Source organism: Scyliorhinus canicula, chromosome 21 (genome assembly GCF_902713615.1).
Source record: "Scyliorhinus canicula chromosome 21, sScyCan1.1, whole genome shotgun sequence".
NCBI classification, from domain to species: Eukaryota; Metazoa; Chordata; class Chondrichthyes; order Carcharhiniformes; family Scyliorhinidae; genus Scyliorhinus; species Scyliorhinus canicula.
The window spans coordinates 55168418-55185147 of record NC_052166.1 but is presented as its reverse complement, the minus strand read 5'-3'; the positions used below and the strand labels follow the sequence as shown (position 1 = coordinate 55185147).

At 44.7% G+C, this 16730-nt stretch overlaps 1 protein-coding gene across 3 annotated transcripts in view; it reads left to right on the top strand.

The window, feature by feature from the left end:
• Positions 1-16730, top strand: part of spaca9 (sperm acrosome associated 9) — a 39527-nt gene continuing 22797 nt past the window's right edge. Inside the window, exons 1-3 of one of the 3 annotated variants that reach the window (XM_038781446.1) lie at positions 1-355; positions 579-677; positions 14723-14868. In XM_038781446.1, the coding sequence (XP_038637374.1) occupies positions 14725-14868 (144 nt within the window). In that variant the 5' untranslated portion in view covers positions 1-355; positions 579-677; positions 14723-14724. The remainder of the gene's footprint in view (positions 356-578; positions 678-14722; positions 14869-16730) is intronic. The other 2 variants (XM_038781445.1, XM_038781447.1) reach the window with 2 other exon arrangements.

Genomic DNA, 16730 nt, shown 5'->3' with positions numbered 1-16730 from the left:
GCAGGAGCAATGAAAGACAATGGTAGCTGAAGGCACGGTGAAAAGTAAAATTATTCCAACACTCGATTTTCATACTGACCAAATGTATTTAACTTGGAGGTATGCCTAAGGAGACACATTGGTTACGTGAGTGAGAGGGTTAACGTGAATTACGTGTCTTTGGCTCAGTCCAGTTGCTAGGTAATGAAGTTAAACAATGGTCACTAGGTACAGTATAGTGCCAGCTGAAAATGTATCCAATTAATGTAACAAACTAACCAGGTTGGAAGGAAATAGTCCACCCGGAACACATAAAAAGCAACGAATTGAAATAAAGATTTGGGTGTAATCCGAGATCCATTTTTCAAAGATTCAGGTAGGTTAACACAAAGCAATTGTTTCACTATTAATGATGCACCATCGAGGTGAAATATGTACTCTATGTTGCATTGCAAATCTGCATTGTATTAGTTAACATTCAGAACATCAGTGTATTTATTTAATCGATGGTCTTATTTTCTGAGATTAAGATCGTTTGAAAGGTTTATAATTCCATGTTTAAACACAGCCTGGAGATTAATGTTCTTTGCTCAGTGTAGATCCTATCTGAGAGAGAACGACGCATTTTGAAATGGTTGTGTTGCTGCTGGTTTATCCTCAATCCTCAACGTCTTCAATAAACTCCTGCAAAACCTAACGTATGTTTACAAATACTGAATACGGAACTGCAAAACGACATTTCAATACACTTTCATTGTTTACGCTCTGTATGAGATTGTTCCATGTGCAATAATGCATCCAGCAGCATCGCTGTACATTACAGTAAGGCATGTAGGAACATTGTGCAAAGTTAGTACCCGAATTCCACTCCCCTTTCCTCTTAGGCTTGCGGCTGATCGTGACGTGGCTACAATAGAATTGATGCGGCACACGTATATTTGGGGGTGGATGGGGGTGAGATAGATTAGGGATCGGATGGGATGAGAGGGATGGGGAAGAGATGGAGGGGGTGGGTGGAAAGGAGATGGGGGGGGGGGGCTGACAAGTCCTGTGAAGGGGATGGGGGGGGGAGGAGATGGGGAATAAAAGGAGGGGGTTGGGAGGGGACGAGATCGTTGTGGAAGATCAGGGGCGGAGCTACAGGGATAAAGCTAAATTAGCTAGAATTTTTGAAAATAATGGATGGTGCTTTGCAAGAGATCCTGTGCAAGTACAAAGGCATTTTTCAAAATGAGCCAGGCCAAATACAAGGGGGTCAAAGCCAAAATCTACGTGAACCCCAAATCCATACCAAAATTCTTCAGAGCTCAGCCTGTCCCATACGCTCTACATCAGAAAGTGGAGGCCAAATTGATACATTTGGAGAAATTAGGAATCAGATGGCCAATACAATTCCCCGAATGGACGTCCCCTATTGTTCCTGTCCTAAAACCTGACTGCACCTTCAGGATCTGTGGCAATTCCCATACAAGCCTCCCCGAACAGGCGGCGGAATGTGGCGACTAGGGGCTTTTCACAGTAACTTCATTTGAAGCCTACTTGTGACAATAAGCGATTTTCTTTCTTCTTCCTTTCTTTCAATTACAAACTCACCATAAACCAAGCAGCCCAACTCAACAAGTATCCGATCCCTAGGATAGAAGACCATTACATAAAGCTGGTGGGGGGCCTTACATACACACAGCTCGACTTGAGTCATGCTTACCTACAACTTGAGCTGGATGAAGACTCCAGGAAATATGCAACACACAGGGAACTTCTCCAGTATACAAAGTTGCCTTTTGGCATATCGTCTGCATGTACAATCTTCCAAGGCACAATGGAGATCTTGCTACAAGGAATTCCAAAAGTTGTGGTGTACTTAGACGACATTTGATGAAGGGAGTTTCACAGGAAGAATATCTGGCTAGCCTGGAGGAAATCCTTTAGCAGATCAGAGATGCAGGCAGAAGACTAAAAAGGGAAAAGTGCACCTTTCAGTCAATTAAGTCACATATTTGGGGTGTAAAATTAATGGCAAATGCCTGAACCCCTTAGAAGATAAGATAAAAGCTGTCAGAGAGGTTCCTGCACCAAAAACGTCATGGAATTAAAATAATTTTTGGCCATGGTCAATTACTGCGGCTGATTCATCCCAAACTTAACAACAACATTAGCGCCATTACACCATCACCTAAAACATACCAACGCAGGCACTGGAAAGTCCCACAGCAACAGGCCTTCGATCAGGTCAAGCTAGCTTTACAATCATCCAATTTATTAGTTCATTTTGACCCAGACCAATAGATAATCTTATGCGATGGGGTAGGAGCAGTCCTATCACAGAAGATGGAAGATGGCACCGGCCGACGCATTGCCTTCACCTCCCAGACATTAACAGATGCAGAAAGAAGATATTCACAAATTGGAAAAGAGGGCCTGGTATACAGTGTCAAAAATGTTCATCAATAAGTTAATGGTCACTGTTTTACCATCATAACCATTATTGATTTACTCTGCGAGGATAAGCCTATCCCACCATTGCTTTGGCCAAGTTGCAGGGATGGGCTCTGCTTTTGGATGCCTATAGTTATGTTTTTCAACATCGGCTGGGGACTGAGATTTCCAATGCTCCCACTCCATCAAACAGTGGTTCCACTCCCAGTGCCACAAGAAAATGCCTGGCTTTAAATTTTTTGGATACCTTGCCAGTGACATCGACTTATATTAGGAATTGGACTTAGAGGGACACAGTCCTGTCAAACGTTAAGCTGATGGTTTTATCTGGCTGGCATTATGATAAATTGGAGCAGATCAGACCCCACCAACTGAGGAAAGACAAACCAGTTGTGAAGAAGGGGTATTACTGGGGAGGGTCCTGGGTGGTGGTACCATCTCCAGCAAGAGAGTCGCTACTGCAAGAGGTACATAGTGCACACTCTGGGCAAACCAAAATGAAAATTTTGGCCAGCAGCTACATATGGTGGCTGGGCATCGACAAATACATTGAGATCTGGTCTACCAGTGTGACTTTTGCCAGTCACAACTGACCCCTGCTGCCTGTGGCTCAACTGCATCCCTGGGAATGGCCAGGCCACAATTGGACAAGTTTGCATATAGATTTTGCAGGTCTCTTCCTCGGAAAAGTGTTCTGGTGCAGGTGGAGTCCACTCCAAGTGGTTAGACATCCAAGAAATCTGTACAACGATTTTGGCAGCCACCATTGAAACTTTAAGACAAATTTTGGCGATTCATAACCTCCAAATAGTTTTGGATAACAGCACCCCCTTTACGGGGGTGGAATTCCAGAATTTTATGCGGACCAATTGTATCCAGCACATCCGCACATTCCCTTATCACCTGACCTCGAACGGCCTGACAGGAAGAGCAGTGCAAATCTTCAAATCTGCCATGTCAAAGCCGCCAGATAGGCCATTGCATCTTGAGCTGGCCAATATCCTCCTTTCAAACAACACCACCCCACCCTTCCACCCCATTACCACTGGGGTTTCACCAGTGGAAATGTTGATGAGCCATTGTCTCCGAACTCGGCTGGACCTGGTGTTCCCCAATTTGGTGGGAGGGTGGAGGCGAGGCAAGCTATGCAAAAGGAATACCATGACTCGGCCAAAGGTAACAGATATTTCAACGCAGATCTTATTTTAGTTAGAAACTTTGGGGTTGGACCATCATGGTTATCTGGGAGTATCATAGCAAGATCTGTGCCGGTGTCTTATTTTATGGATGTACAGGGGAGAGAGGTGCAAAAGCACTTGGACCACATAGGAAGGAGAGAAGCTGCAACTCTGACAGCAAAACAAGTTGATCTAGTGGTAACTCTAAAGTTACTTCATCAGAGCCAGAAATGAGGAATTGGATTGTTTCAGAAGAGGCCTCTCTTGCTACTTCATAAGGAAATGGAGGGGGGGGGGCTGCACCAACGCACCTTCTGAGACCTTTACACAACCACCTGCTGCTAACAACACCAACACCACTAGCTGGATAGCAGAAGAACCTGCCAGAGAACATATACTGTCCACCAGACCTTGGAATCGTCTGATAGACTGACCTTAGTAAAGACTGTACCTCATCACCCCCTTTTTATGTTTTCGCCCTCATTGTAAATAGTTACCTGTTATTATCCTGTAATGTATATAGTATTGGTTTTGGTTTATTTTCATGTGTACCAAGGCACAGTGCAAAGTATTGTTCTGCATGCAGCTCAGACAGATCATTCCGTACATGGAAAAAAAAACATAATAGGGCAAACATAAAATACACAATGTAAATACATAGACACAGGCATCGGCTGAAGCATACAGGAGTGTAGTACTACTCAGTAGAGAAAATGTGCAAAGTAATCAGATCTGTCCATAAGAGGGCCGTTTAGGAGTCTGGTAACAGCGGGGAAGAAGCTGTTTTTGAACCTTTTAGTGCATGTTCTCAGACTTTTGTATCTCCTGCCCGATGGAAGAGTGAGTAAGCGGGAGGGAGGGGTCTTTGATTATGCTGCCCATTTTCCCAAGGTAGCCGGAGGTGTAGACAGAGTCAATGGATGGGTGTTGGGTCTGTGTGATGGGTTGGGCGGTGTTCACAACTCTCTGAAGTTTCTAACGGTCTTGGACAGTTGCCACACCAGGCTGTGATGCAGCCAGACAGGATGCTTTCAATGGTGCACCTGTAAAAGTTGGTGAGAATCAATGTGGACATGCTGCATTTCCTTAGTTTCCTGAGGAAGTATAGGCGCTGTTGTGCTTTCTTGGTCGTAGCGCAACGTGGGTGGACCAAGACAGTTTTTTGGTGAAGTGCACACCTAGGAATTTGAAGTTGTCAACCATCTCCACCTCAGCCCTGTTGATGCAGACAGGGATTACATAGAACATAGAACAGTACAGCGCGGGACAGGCCCTTCGGCCCACGATGTTGTGCCGACCATTTATCCTAATCTAAGGTTAACCTAACCTACACCACTTCAATTTACTGCTGTCCATATGCCCGTCCAAGAGTTGCTTAAATGTCCCTAATGACTCAGACTCCACCACCTCTGCTGGCAGTGCATTCCACGCACCCACCACTCTCTGTGTAAAGAACCTACCTCTGACATCTCCCCTATACTTTCCGCCAATCTCCTGAAAAACTATGTCCCCTCGTGACAGCCATTTCCGCCCTGGGGAAAAGTCTCTGGCTATCCACTCTATCCATGCCTCTCATCACCTTGTACACCTCTATCAAGTCACCTTTCTTCCTTCTTCGCTGCAGTGAGAAAGGCCCTCGCTCCTTCAATCTTTCTTCATAAGACATGCCCTCCAGTCCAGGCAGCATCCTGGTAAATCTCCTCTGTACCCTCTCCAAAGCATCCACATCTTTCCAATAATGAGGCGACCAAAACTGGACACAATATTCCAATTGTGGTCTAACTAGGGTTTTATAAAGCTGCAGCAAAACCTTGCGGCTCTTAAACTCAATTCCCCTGTTAATGAAAGCCAACACATCATATGCCTTCTTAACAACCCTATCAACCTGGGTGGCAACTTTGAGGGATCTATGTATGTGGACCCCAAGAATCCTGCCTTTAACCCAGCATTCAAATTCGACCTTCCAAAATGAATCACTTCACATTTATCTATGTTGAACTCCATCTGCCACATCTCAGCCCAGCTCTGTATCCTGTCAATTTCCTGTAGTAACCTGCAACAGCCCTCAACACTATCTACAACTCCACCAATCTTCGTGTCATCGGCAAACTTACTAACCTACCCTTCCACTTCGTCATCCAAGCCTTATTGAAATCCATATACACCACATCCACTGCCCAACCTTCATCAATGTGTCTCGTCACATCCTCAAAGAATTCAGTGAGGCTTGTGAGGCATGACCTGCACCTCACAAAGCCATGCTGACTGTCTTTAATCAAACTATGTTTTTCTAAATAATCATAAATCCTATCTCTCAGAATCCTGTCCAATATTTTGCTCATCACAGACGTAAGACTGATGGGTCTGTAATTCCCAGGGATTTCCCTATTCCCTTTCTTGAACAGGGGAACAACATTCGCCTCCCTCCAATCATCAGGTACTACTCCAGTGAAGAGCGACGACGCAAAGATCATCGCCAACAGTGTCGCAATCTCCTCCCTCGCTTCCCATACCTTGGGTATATCCCATCAGGCCCAGGGGACTTATCAATCCTGATGTTTTTCAAAATTTCCAGCACATCCTTCTTCTTAATATCAACCTGTTTGAGTCTATTAACCTGGTTCACACTGTTCTCATGGGCAACAAGGTCCCTCTCTCCAATGAATACTGAAGCAAAATATTCATTTAAGGCCTCCCCATCAACTCAGACTCCAGTCACAAGTTCCCTCCACTATCCCTGATCGGCCCTACTCTCACTCTGATCATCCTCTTATTTTTCACCTAAGTGTAGAACGCCTTAGGGGTTTCCCTAATCCTTCCCACCAGGGCTTTTTCATGCCCCTTTCTAGCTCTCCTAAGTCCATTTTTGAGTTCCTTCCTGGCTACCTCGTAACCCTCTAGAGCCGTGCCAGATCCTTGCTTCCTCAACTTTATGTAAGCTTCCTTCTTCCTCTTGACTAGAAGCTTCACTTCTCTTGTCATCGAAGATTCTTTCACCTTTCCATTCCTTCCTCGTCTCAGTGGGACAAAACTATTCAGCACTCGCAGCAAGTGCTCCTTAAATAACCCCCATATTACTGTTTCCCCAAGAACAATTGTTCCCACTTTATGCTCCTCAGCTCCTGTCTAATAACAGTATAATTTCCCTCCCCCAATTAAATACCTTCCCATACTGTCTGTTCCTATCCCTCTCCATGACTATGGTAAAGGTCAAGGAGTTGTGGTCACTGTCACCACAGTGCCCTCCCACCGAGACATCTGACACCTGGCCTGGTTCGTTGCTGAGCACCAAGTCTAATATGGCATTCCCCCTAGTCGGCCCATCTACATATTGAGTCAGGAAACTTTCCTGTACACACCTGACAGAATCTGCACCATCCAAACCATTTGCAGTAAGGAGGTTCCAGTCAATGTTAGGGAAGTTGAAGTCACCCATTTGTTATGGGCCAGGGTTAGAGAACCCCAAAGTCTATCATGGAGTTCACCTGCCCCACAACTTTTACTAGATTGTGGCATGGGGAGCACCCGGCAAACTCTACAGGTGTGGTACAGCAGAAATGGAAAAGTATTTTTTAAAGCAAAACAATGTTTATTCTATGAACTCAAGTTAACCTTTTTAAAACATACAGTGAACATCTTAGCAACCATTAATTCAAATGCAACCCCCAAAGAATACAACACTAAGTAATTCTTACTTTCCTTTTAACATCCATAAGACGTAAAACAAAACCTTTCAACAGAAGCACATCGGGTTAAAGTCACTACTGAGAGCAGTTATTAGTTTTAAATCACTAAAGGATCAATTTACATTCTTTAGATTACAGAGAGAGACTCTAATACACCTTCTGGCTGTGACTACAGCTATCCAGCTCTGAAAACGAAACTACATCAAAGTACTCTGGATCGGGATTTGAACCCGGGGCCTCTCACATTTTCATGTAGCACAAACCCCGAAGCGAGAACCCCTAGACCAATGAGCCGGTCTGTAAACAAAACTAAAACACACCCTGCAGCAAACAGCCTAAAACAAAAGTAAAAACCTGACAGACAGCCCAGCTCCACCCACTCTCTGACATCACTGCGGTAATAAACACCCATTTCTTAAAGGTACTCTCACATGACACATGACAACAACTCTGTTACTTCTGCACCTGTACAATGCTTTGCTTCCTGAAGTCAATGACCAGCTCTTTAGTTTTGCTGACATTGAGGGAGAGACTGTTGTTGTTACACCACTCCACTAGGTTCTCTATCTCCCTCCTGTATTCTGACTCATCGTTGTACGAGATCTGACCCGCTGTGGTCGCGTCGTCAGCAAACTTGTAGATGGAGTTGAAGCTAAATTTTGCCATGCAGTCGTGTGTATAGGGAGTATAGTAGGGGGCTAAGTTCGCAACCTTGTGGGGCCCCAGTATTGAGGACTATCATGGAGGAGGTGTTGTTTATTCTTACTGATTGTGGTCTATGAATCTAGTTGCAGAGTGAGGAGCCAAGGAGGGACTTAAGGGGGGAGGGATGTGGTTGCGTGGCCCCTTTAAGGAGCAATCGCTAGCAGGCCACGTGACCCGCCCGAGGTCTATTGCGTAGGAGAGTGCAAACCATGGTCAATTGGAAGAAAACTCAGAGCCCGGTGATTGTGGACCCGGGAGTCCAGGAGTAAAGACCCATATTGGTAGTTGCTGTGCCTGTATATAGTTTCACCTCTTTGTTGTTCAAATAAATCACTTTGTGATTGAAGCACTCTCCTCGTTGTGAACGCGGACTATTACAAGCATCATGGTGGATAAGAGCAGGGAGGTTATGCAGGAACTATATAAAATGCTCGAGCTAAGCCGGAGTACTATTCTGGTCATCATATTACAGGAAGGGTGCGATCACACTCGAGAGGGTAGAGAATATTTAAGAGGCTGTTGCTAGGATTGGAAATTTTTAAATTTGTGAATGGATTGAAGAGGGTTGTGGTCTCTTTTTGGAACATCAGGGGATGAGGAGATATTTAATTGTGGTATCTAAAATTATGAGGGGCTAGATAGAGTGATTAGGAAGATTCTCCTTTCCTTAGCAGAGAGGTCATAACTGGGGGCATAGATGTAAAGTAAAATACATAGAAGAATTAGAGGAGAAATATTTCATCCAGAGGATGTTTGACATCTTGAGCTCACTGTCTGAGAAAGAGAGTGGTTGAGGCAAAAAATCTTGTTCTCATTAAGAAAGTGCTTAGATGTGCATTTGAAATATTGTAACCAATATGCACTTGAAATATTGTTATCAGTAAGGCTGCAGGCCAAAAGCTGGCAAGTGGGATTAGGCTGGAAGTTCTTGATCAGCTAGCACAGACACAAAGGCTAAATGGCCTCATTCAGCACCATAACTTTCTATGTTTCCAGGAGTGGATTGGCGAATCATTACACATACACAGCCGATTTTCTTTCCATTGACTTCAAAAGGCAGACCAAAGTGAAATTGACTCCTGCTGTGCCTGAGGGCTGGATAGGGAAAGGGATGCCTCATGAGAGTTCTAGTTTACAACTTCCCCTGATGGAACTGTGATGCTCAACAGTGTATCCTGATAAGCCAGACACAGAATTTATGAATTACAATTATGACTCACAAGTGGCAGCAAGCCATATAAGATTTGTTTTAAATGCTTATGTAGTCTAAGCAATTAAAGAAAATTATTTGAGCTTGTGAAATTATTTGGGAATGGCCTTTCTGGGCTGCCAAGGGGGATTAGGGACAAATCCTTAGGAGGTATTTTGGCTATCGTTGTGAGTTAGTTAGCCATATTGGCACATGGTGAATTCATCACCTGTCCAGGTGTTTAGCTATTGGAGATATCCTCCCTGGAATGGTTAGCACAGTTGTTTCACAGCTCCAGGGTCCCAGGTTCGATTCCTGGCTTGGGTCATTGTCTGTCTGTGTGGAGTCTACACGTTCTCCCCTTGTGCTCCGGTTTCCTCCCACAGTCCAAAGATGTGCAGGTTAGGTGGATTGGCCATGCTAAATTGCCCTCCGCATCTAAAAAGTTTAGGTGGTGTTACTGGGTTACAGGGATAGGGTGGAGGTGTGGGCTTAGGTAGGGTGATCTTTCCAAGGGCAGTGCAGACCCGATGGGCCGAATGGGTTCCTTCTGCACTGTAAATTCTATGTTCTAACCTCCTTATTATATACCATTCAAACGTCAGCAAGAAATACAAATCTAGGGTGGAAAGTGAAGGGGTGGAAGGATTTTTAAAAAATAATTATATATCAGTTGGAAAAAGAAGGATGCTTGAGCAGGAGGAAGGGCTAATAAGCAAGTGAACAATGCATTTGAATCTTAAGCAAGTGCTTAAAATCCCCCATGGAAATTAAAGAAAAATATAAAATTTTATTGTGTAACTTTCTCAGAAAGGAAGAGCAACAACACTAAATGAAGAGGGGTAGTACCTGGAATGCAGATTGGAGCAGGGAAGTAGACAGACGAAGATGATGCAGTCACTGGGGGACCTCGCCACCATATTAAAACAATACCTCTGAACGATTACTGTCGGGTCTGGGTTAATGTGTTGTGTGCCACGAGTTGATCGAACGAGATATGTGGGTATGTGAGATTCCGGATCATCCGGAATGTATGCAGACCATCAACAGTATGACCGTCTTGCGTGTGTTCCCTGTGATATTGTTGGCCCGGAAGAAGTAACGCATCCTTTCTGTGTACTGGTTCCAGTCTTCAACACTGACGTCAAATGCACCTAATTGCCCAGAGGCATGGCAAAATAATTGGCTCCAAACTGGGTCCAGAAAATCAGGGAGGTGGCTCAGCCAAGTAGGTTGCAGCGTCGACAGCAAACCAGTTTACTCCTCATCGCCCGTTTAATAAGGACATGGGGAGGCCACACCGATATCCTTACCGAACAGAAATCTATTGATCTCAGTCTAGAAATGTCCTTCAGTGCAGTTTCCACATCTTTTGGGAAGAGAATCCTATCAATCTTTGTGTGAAAAAGTGCTTCTTTTTTTTTTCCTTTTTTAAAATAAATTTAGAGTGCCCAATTCATTGTTTCCAATTAAGTGGCAATTTAGCGTGGCCAATCCACCTATCCTGCACATCTTTGGGTTGTGGGGGCGAAACCCACGCAAACACAGGGAGAATGTGCAAACTCCACACGGACAGTGACCCAGGGCCGGGATTCGAACCCGGGTCCTCAGCGCCGTAGACACCAATGCTAACCACTGTGCCACCGTGCTGCCCTTGAAAAGTGCTTCTTGATTGAAAAATTATGTCCCCTCATTATTGATTCCCCAAGAACTTAGATTTATTTACAATAACAAATGTACACTACCCAGTAGATCTCTACCGGGTTCCTTCTCTGGTCGGTGCATTACTAGCCGTCCTTTTATACATTGGTTAATAGAGTTCCCCATGCGGGGGAGCTCGTACTCTGTGAGGGCCACAGGGAAGATAATCATTCCCACCCCATAAGTCCCGTCTTGGGATATTACAGGCAAGCAATCAAAAAGGCAAATAGAATGCTTCCTTTATCACGAGTGGCCTAGAAGACAAAGTGGGGGAAGTTATGTTACAGTTACAGAAATCTCTGGTTAGACTCCGTTTAGTGTACTGCATCTATTTCATCAGAGAGAATATATTGACCTTGGAGGGGTGCAGAGCAGATTCACAAGAGCCTTGGAGGCTATGGGCTGTGCACCATCCAGTGCCCCATGACTACAACTGAGTATGAATTCCCCCTGGTTAAACGGGATGGGGTTTACCCTTAACAAGGGGAAACCTCACTGTTAAAACCCCAATCTGAGTACAGATCAGGGGAAGGTAACACTTAGGGGTGAAGAGTTAGTTGTGAATACCTAAATAAACCTGAGTCCATATTTTTAAAAATTTGATAACCCAATTTTTGTTTCCCAATTTAAGGGGCAATTTAACATGGCCAATGCACCCACCCTGCATATCTTTGGGTTGTGGAGGCTGTGATAACCACTGCGCCACCGTGCCGCCCAACCTGAGTTCATTTATCCTCCCTTGAGTTCCTGCGTCTCTTCGTGGATTCTACGATAACAGGGCTTAGAGAGTTAAGTTGTGAGGAGAGGTTGCAGAAACTTGGCTTATGTTCTCTCGAGTTTAGAAAATTAAGAGGTGATCTGTTTGAACTATCTAAAATACTATCAGGATTCAGTCCAATAGATACAAATAAACCATTTCCTCTGATTGGGGAATCAATAATATGGGGACATAATTTTAAATCAAGAAGCACATTTTCACGCAAAGGTTAATAGGAACCTCACCCCCAAAAGGTGTGGAAGCTGCATGGAACATTTCTAGGCTGAGTTCAACAGAGTTCAAGGGATAGGGAGCTAGGATGGGTACTCATAGATCATAGATCATAGAATTTACAGTGCAGAAGGAGGCCATTTGCCCATCAAGTCTGCACTAGCCCTTACAAATAGCACCTGACTCAAACCCGCGTATCTACCCTGTCCCCATAACCCAGTAACCCCCACTTAGCCTTTTTGGACACTAAGGGCAATTTATCATGGCCAATCTACCTAACCGGCACATCTTTGGACTGTGGGAGGAAACCGGAGCACCCGGAGGAAACCCACACAGACACGGGGAGAACGAGCAGACTCCGCACAGACAGTGACCCAGCTGGGAATCGAACCTGGGACCCTGGAGCTGTGAACAACTGTGCTAACCACTATGCTACCGTGCTTCCCAAAGTAAATGTAGTTGAGGTTCAGACTAGCCATGAGCTAAATGAATGGCAGAGCTGGCTGCAGGGACAAATTGGGCTACTTCTTCGGTTTAAAAAAATTCTTGGATCCTAAATATGTTTTCCGCTTGCTGGTTAAAAAGCACTAGAAGAGGATCCAGGACAGGGTAGTTTCCGGGAGTGAGGTACGAGAGGGGAGAGTCTCGGGTATTTATAAGGAGCTTATGGGAGCGGAGGACACAGGGACCGAGGAACTGAAATTCAAGTAGGGGGAGGAGCTTGGTGGGGTGTTGGAGGGAGGCGTATGGGCAGACGCTCTAAGGAGGGTAAATGCAACCGCAACATGTGCCAGGCTCGGCCTGATTCAGTTCAAGGTGGTTCACCGGCCCACATGACGGTGGCGGATGAGGAAATTCTTTGGGCTGCAGGACAAGTGTGCTAGATGTGGGGAGGACCAGCGAACCATGTCCACATGTTCTGGGCGTGTCCAAAACTCAGGGGATACTGGCAGGGATTTGCGGACGGTATATCCCGGGTACTGAAAACAAGGGTGGCGATGAGTCCAGAGGTGGCGGTTTTTGGGTGTCGGAAGACCCGGGAGTACAGGAGGGGATAGAGGCCGACGTTGTGGCCTTTGCTTCCCTGATAGCCCGGCGACGAATACTGTTGGCCTGGAGGGACTCAAAGTCCCCGAAGTATGGTTGTCAGACATGGCAAGCTTTCTCGGCTTGGAAAAAATCAAGTTCGCCTTACGAGGATCACTATCGTGGTTGGCCCGGAGGTGGCAACCGTTCATCGACTTCTTCGCGCGGAACTAATCGTCAGCGGGGGGGGGGGGGGGGGGGGGGGGGGGGGAGAATAGTGTAGAGTAGGGGGGAAGAATAGGCGGGTTCTATTTGCGAGAGTGGTACTGTTATTTGCACTATGTTTTTTGTAATTGGTATCTGCACACTAATGTATATTGTTACTGTTTACAATGCCAAAAATACCTCAATAAAATTGTCTGTTAAAAAAAAAGCGCTAGAAATATATCTCTGAGAGGCCTCCATCTTTTAATATCAGCTACGTCTTTTTTTTAGCTGAAACTGCTGTAGTGTTGCCCCCCCCCCCCCCCCCCCCAACCAAAAACAAGAGAGAGCAAGAGAAAGGGGCTGTTAGAGTCTCAGAGTGAGCATCATCTTAGCAGAGACGCTGGGAAAGTTTGTGACGTGTGTGGCGTGCAAGATGTAGGAGGTTTTGGACACTCAAGACATCCAGGACAGTCAGATCTGCATGACGTGCCAGAGGATAGCAGTCCTTGAACAACATGTGGCTGATGTGGAGGAGGGACTCTCTTCATTGCGCACCATGCGGTAGAAAGGTTTCTAGAACAATCCAATGGTTGGAGTTGAGAAACAGGAAGGGAGCGGTTACCTTGTTGGGTATTTATTACAGACCTCCAAATGGTGTGGAGGAAGGAGATGAGAGCATTTGGCAGGTTATAGAAACCTGCAGAACAAGTAGGGTTGTGATAGTTGGGGATTTCGATTACCCTAAGGTAGACTAGGAGGAGGGTAAAGTGTGGGGCATGGAAGGGGAGAAATTCCTGCAGTATATGCAGGAGAACGTGGCCATAATACAGGATGGGACAAATGTATACTTAGAGGAAAATAAGTTAATACTAGACAGTCAACATGATTTTGTCAAGGGCAGGTCATGTCTGACAAATTTAATTGAGTTCTGTGTCGCGGTGTCGTGAATAGTAAATGAGGGTAGTGCTGTGGATGTTCTATATTTGGACTTCCAGAAAACATTTAATATGGTGCCACATGGCAGGTTGGTTAGCAAATTAGAAATGTTTGGGATTGATGGACCCTTGGCAGCACGGATTAGAAGTTGGCTAAGATATAGGATACAGAGGGTAGGTATAAATGGGCATTTCTCAGACTGGAGACCAGTGGAAAGTGGTGACCCCCAGGGCTCAGTGTTGAAATCATTGCTTTTTTTGATTTATATAAACGATTTAGTGATGGGTATTGAGGGTAAAATCTCTAAATTTGCAGATGATACTAAGCTAGTATGGAGAATAGTAAATTGGGAGGATGACGCTGAGGGACTTCAGAAGGACATAGACAAGTTGGCCAAATGGGCAACCTGACAGATGAACTTCACTGCAGTCAAATGTGAGGTAATGCAATTTGGAAGAAGAAACATAGGGAGAGAATGCACTAAACAACTGCAGGAGAAAGTAAACCAGGATTAGGGTATTTTGGAGGGGATCTCTGGCCCAAATCGAAGAGAAAGTTAGGAGATTTCTGAGGAAACTTGAAAATTATGTGTTTCTATTCACAGTCCTTTTGGTTTACTGTTACACTTGCGATAGGATCAGTTTATTGTGAATGAGTTACCTTTAATACGTTTAAACTACTTCCTATTAAGGCATGAATGAGCTGAAGGCTACCTTGCGAGATCTGGAACAACGCTATTTACTCTTCAAACAGCAGCAATTCACATTTGTTGCCGCACTGGATCATACTCGTGAGAATGCTCATGACAAGACCAAACCCGTATCCACTCTTTCACAGGTAGCTATGTGTGTTTATTTTTCCATAGTTGCTCATAAAGGAGGATTCTGCTTAAATCAGAGCTGTATTAACTGTAGCATAAAACTATTGTACTAATAGCTAATATACATCATCAGTGGGGATTGGTTAGCTCAGTTGACTGAACAGCTGGTTCATGATGCCAACAGCGCAGGTTCAATTCTCGTAACAGCTGAGGTTATTCAGGATGGCCCCGCCTTCTCAACTTTGCCCCCTCGCGTGAGGTGTGGTGACCCTCATGTTAAATCACCACCAGTCAGCTCTCAAAAGGGGAGAGCAGCCTATGGTCCTCTGGGACTGTGGCCACATTTACATTTTTATACATCATTAAGGCGGCACGGTGATGCAGTGGTTAGCACTGCGGCCCCGGGTCACTGTCCATGTGGAGTTTGCACAATCTCCCCGAGTCTGCATGGGTCTCACCCCCACAACCCAAAGATGTGCAGGCTAGGTGGATTGGCCACTCTAAATTGCCCTTTAATTGGAAAAAAAATGAATTATGTACTCTAAATTAAGAAAAAACATTCTATACATCATCAATGATGCTAGAACTCAGAGATGCACTGGAAGAAGCCTCGTGCTTTCCTATCCATGCATATAGTTGTATAGAGTTAATAAATGTTTGAACGTTCTTGGATGTCTTGTTTCCTGCAGTCTCTGCTAAATACACTCTGTGAACATTTCTGATGATACTTCAGTACCCCGGGCTGTTTTTATGGCTATTGTTTATTTCAACTGAAACTCAATTGAAATCGATCTAGATCTGAATCTGACCTCCATTTATATATGAAAGTATTTCCACTTCACAATATTTAGCTAGAATGATAGAGTTTTGCAGCACAGAAAGATGCCCTTCGGCCCATCGTGTCTGTGATGGCCATCAAGCACCTATTTATTCTAATCTCATTTTCCTGCTCTTGGTCTGTAGCCTGATGTGCTCTGGTGTTTCAAGTGCTCATCTAAATGCACGTTAGATGTTTTGAGGGTTCCAGCCTCTACCTCCCTTTCAGACAGTGAGTTCCAGATTCCCACCACCCCCTGGACGAAAAGGTTTTTCCTCAAATCCCCTCTAAATCTCCTGCACATTACCTTAAATCTATGTCCCCCTGGTTATTGACCCCTCAACTAAGGGTAAAAGATTCTTCCTATCTAACCTATCTATGTCCTTCATAATTTTGTACACATCAATCAGATCCCCCCTCAGCCTTCTCTGCTCTAAGGAGAATAACCCCAGCCTCACTGGCCTCTCTTCATAGCTAACAAACTCCAGCCCAGGCAACATCCTGGTGAATTTCCACTGCACCCTCTCAAATACTATCAAATCCTTCCTATAGTGTGGCGACCACAACTGATCACAGTACTCAAGCTGTGGCGTAACAAGCGTTTTATACAGCTCCATCATAATCTCCCTGCTCTTGTATTCAATGCCTCGGCTAATAAAGGCAAATATCTTGTAGGCCTTTTTAACCACCTTACCTACCTGTCCTGCTGCCTTCAGGGACCAATGGATATGCACCCTAGGTCCCTCGGGTCCATTGTAATTCCTAGTATCCTATCAGTCATTGTGTATTGCTATAATTATAATCTATAATTAAAGTCCCCATTATGGGTATATCAGATGTCATCCCATTCAGCCACTCCATATATTTATTTCACAGTTGTAAAGTAATTTCATTTTAACTCTGTGTAGCTTATTGGTAGGCTGGTATTTGGAGTTAATTTAATCTGATTTATTGAACCTGTAGCACAGTTAGTACAGTTCTCTAGGAGTTCGACTCTCTGCTAACCTAAGTGTGATTACTCTGTCTGACTGAACCAGACTAGCTCTTAGCCACGTGCTGGAG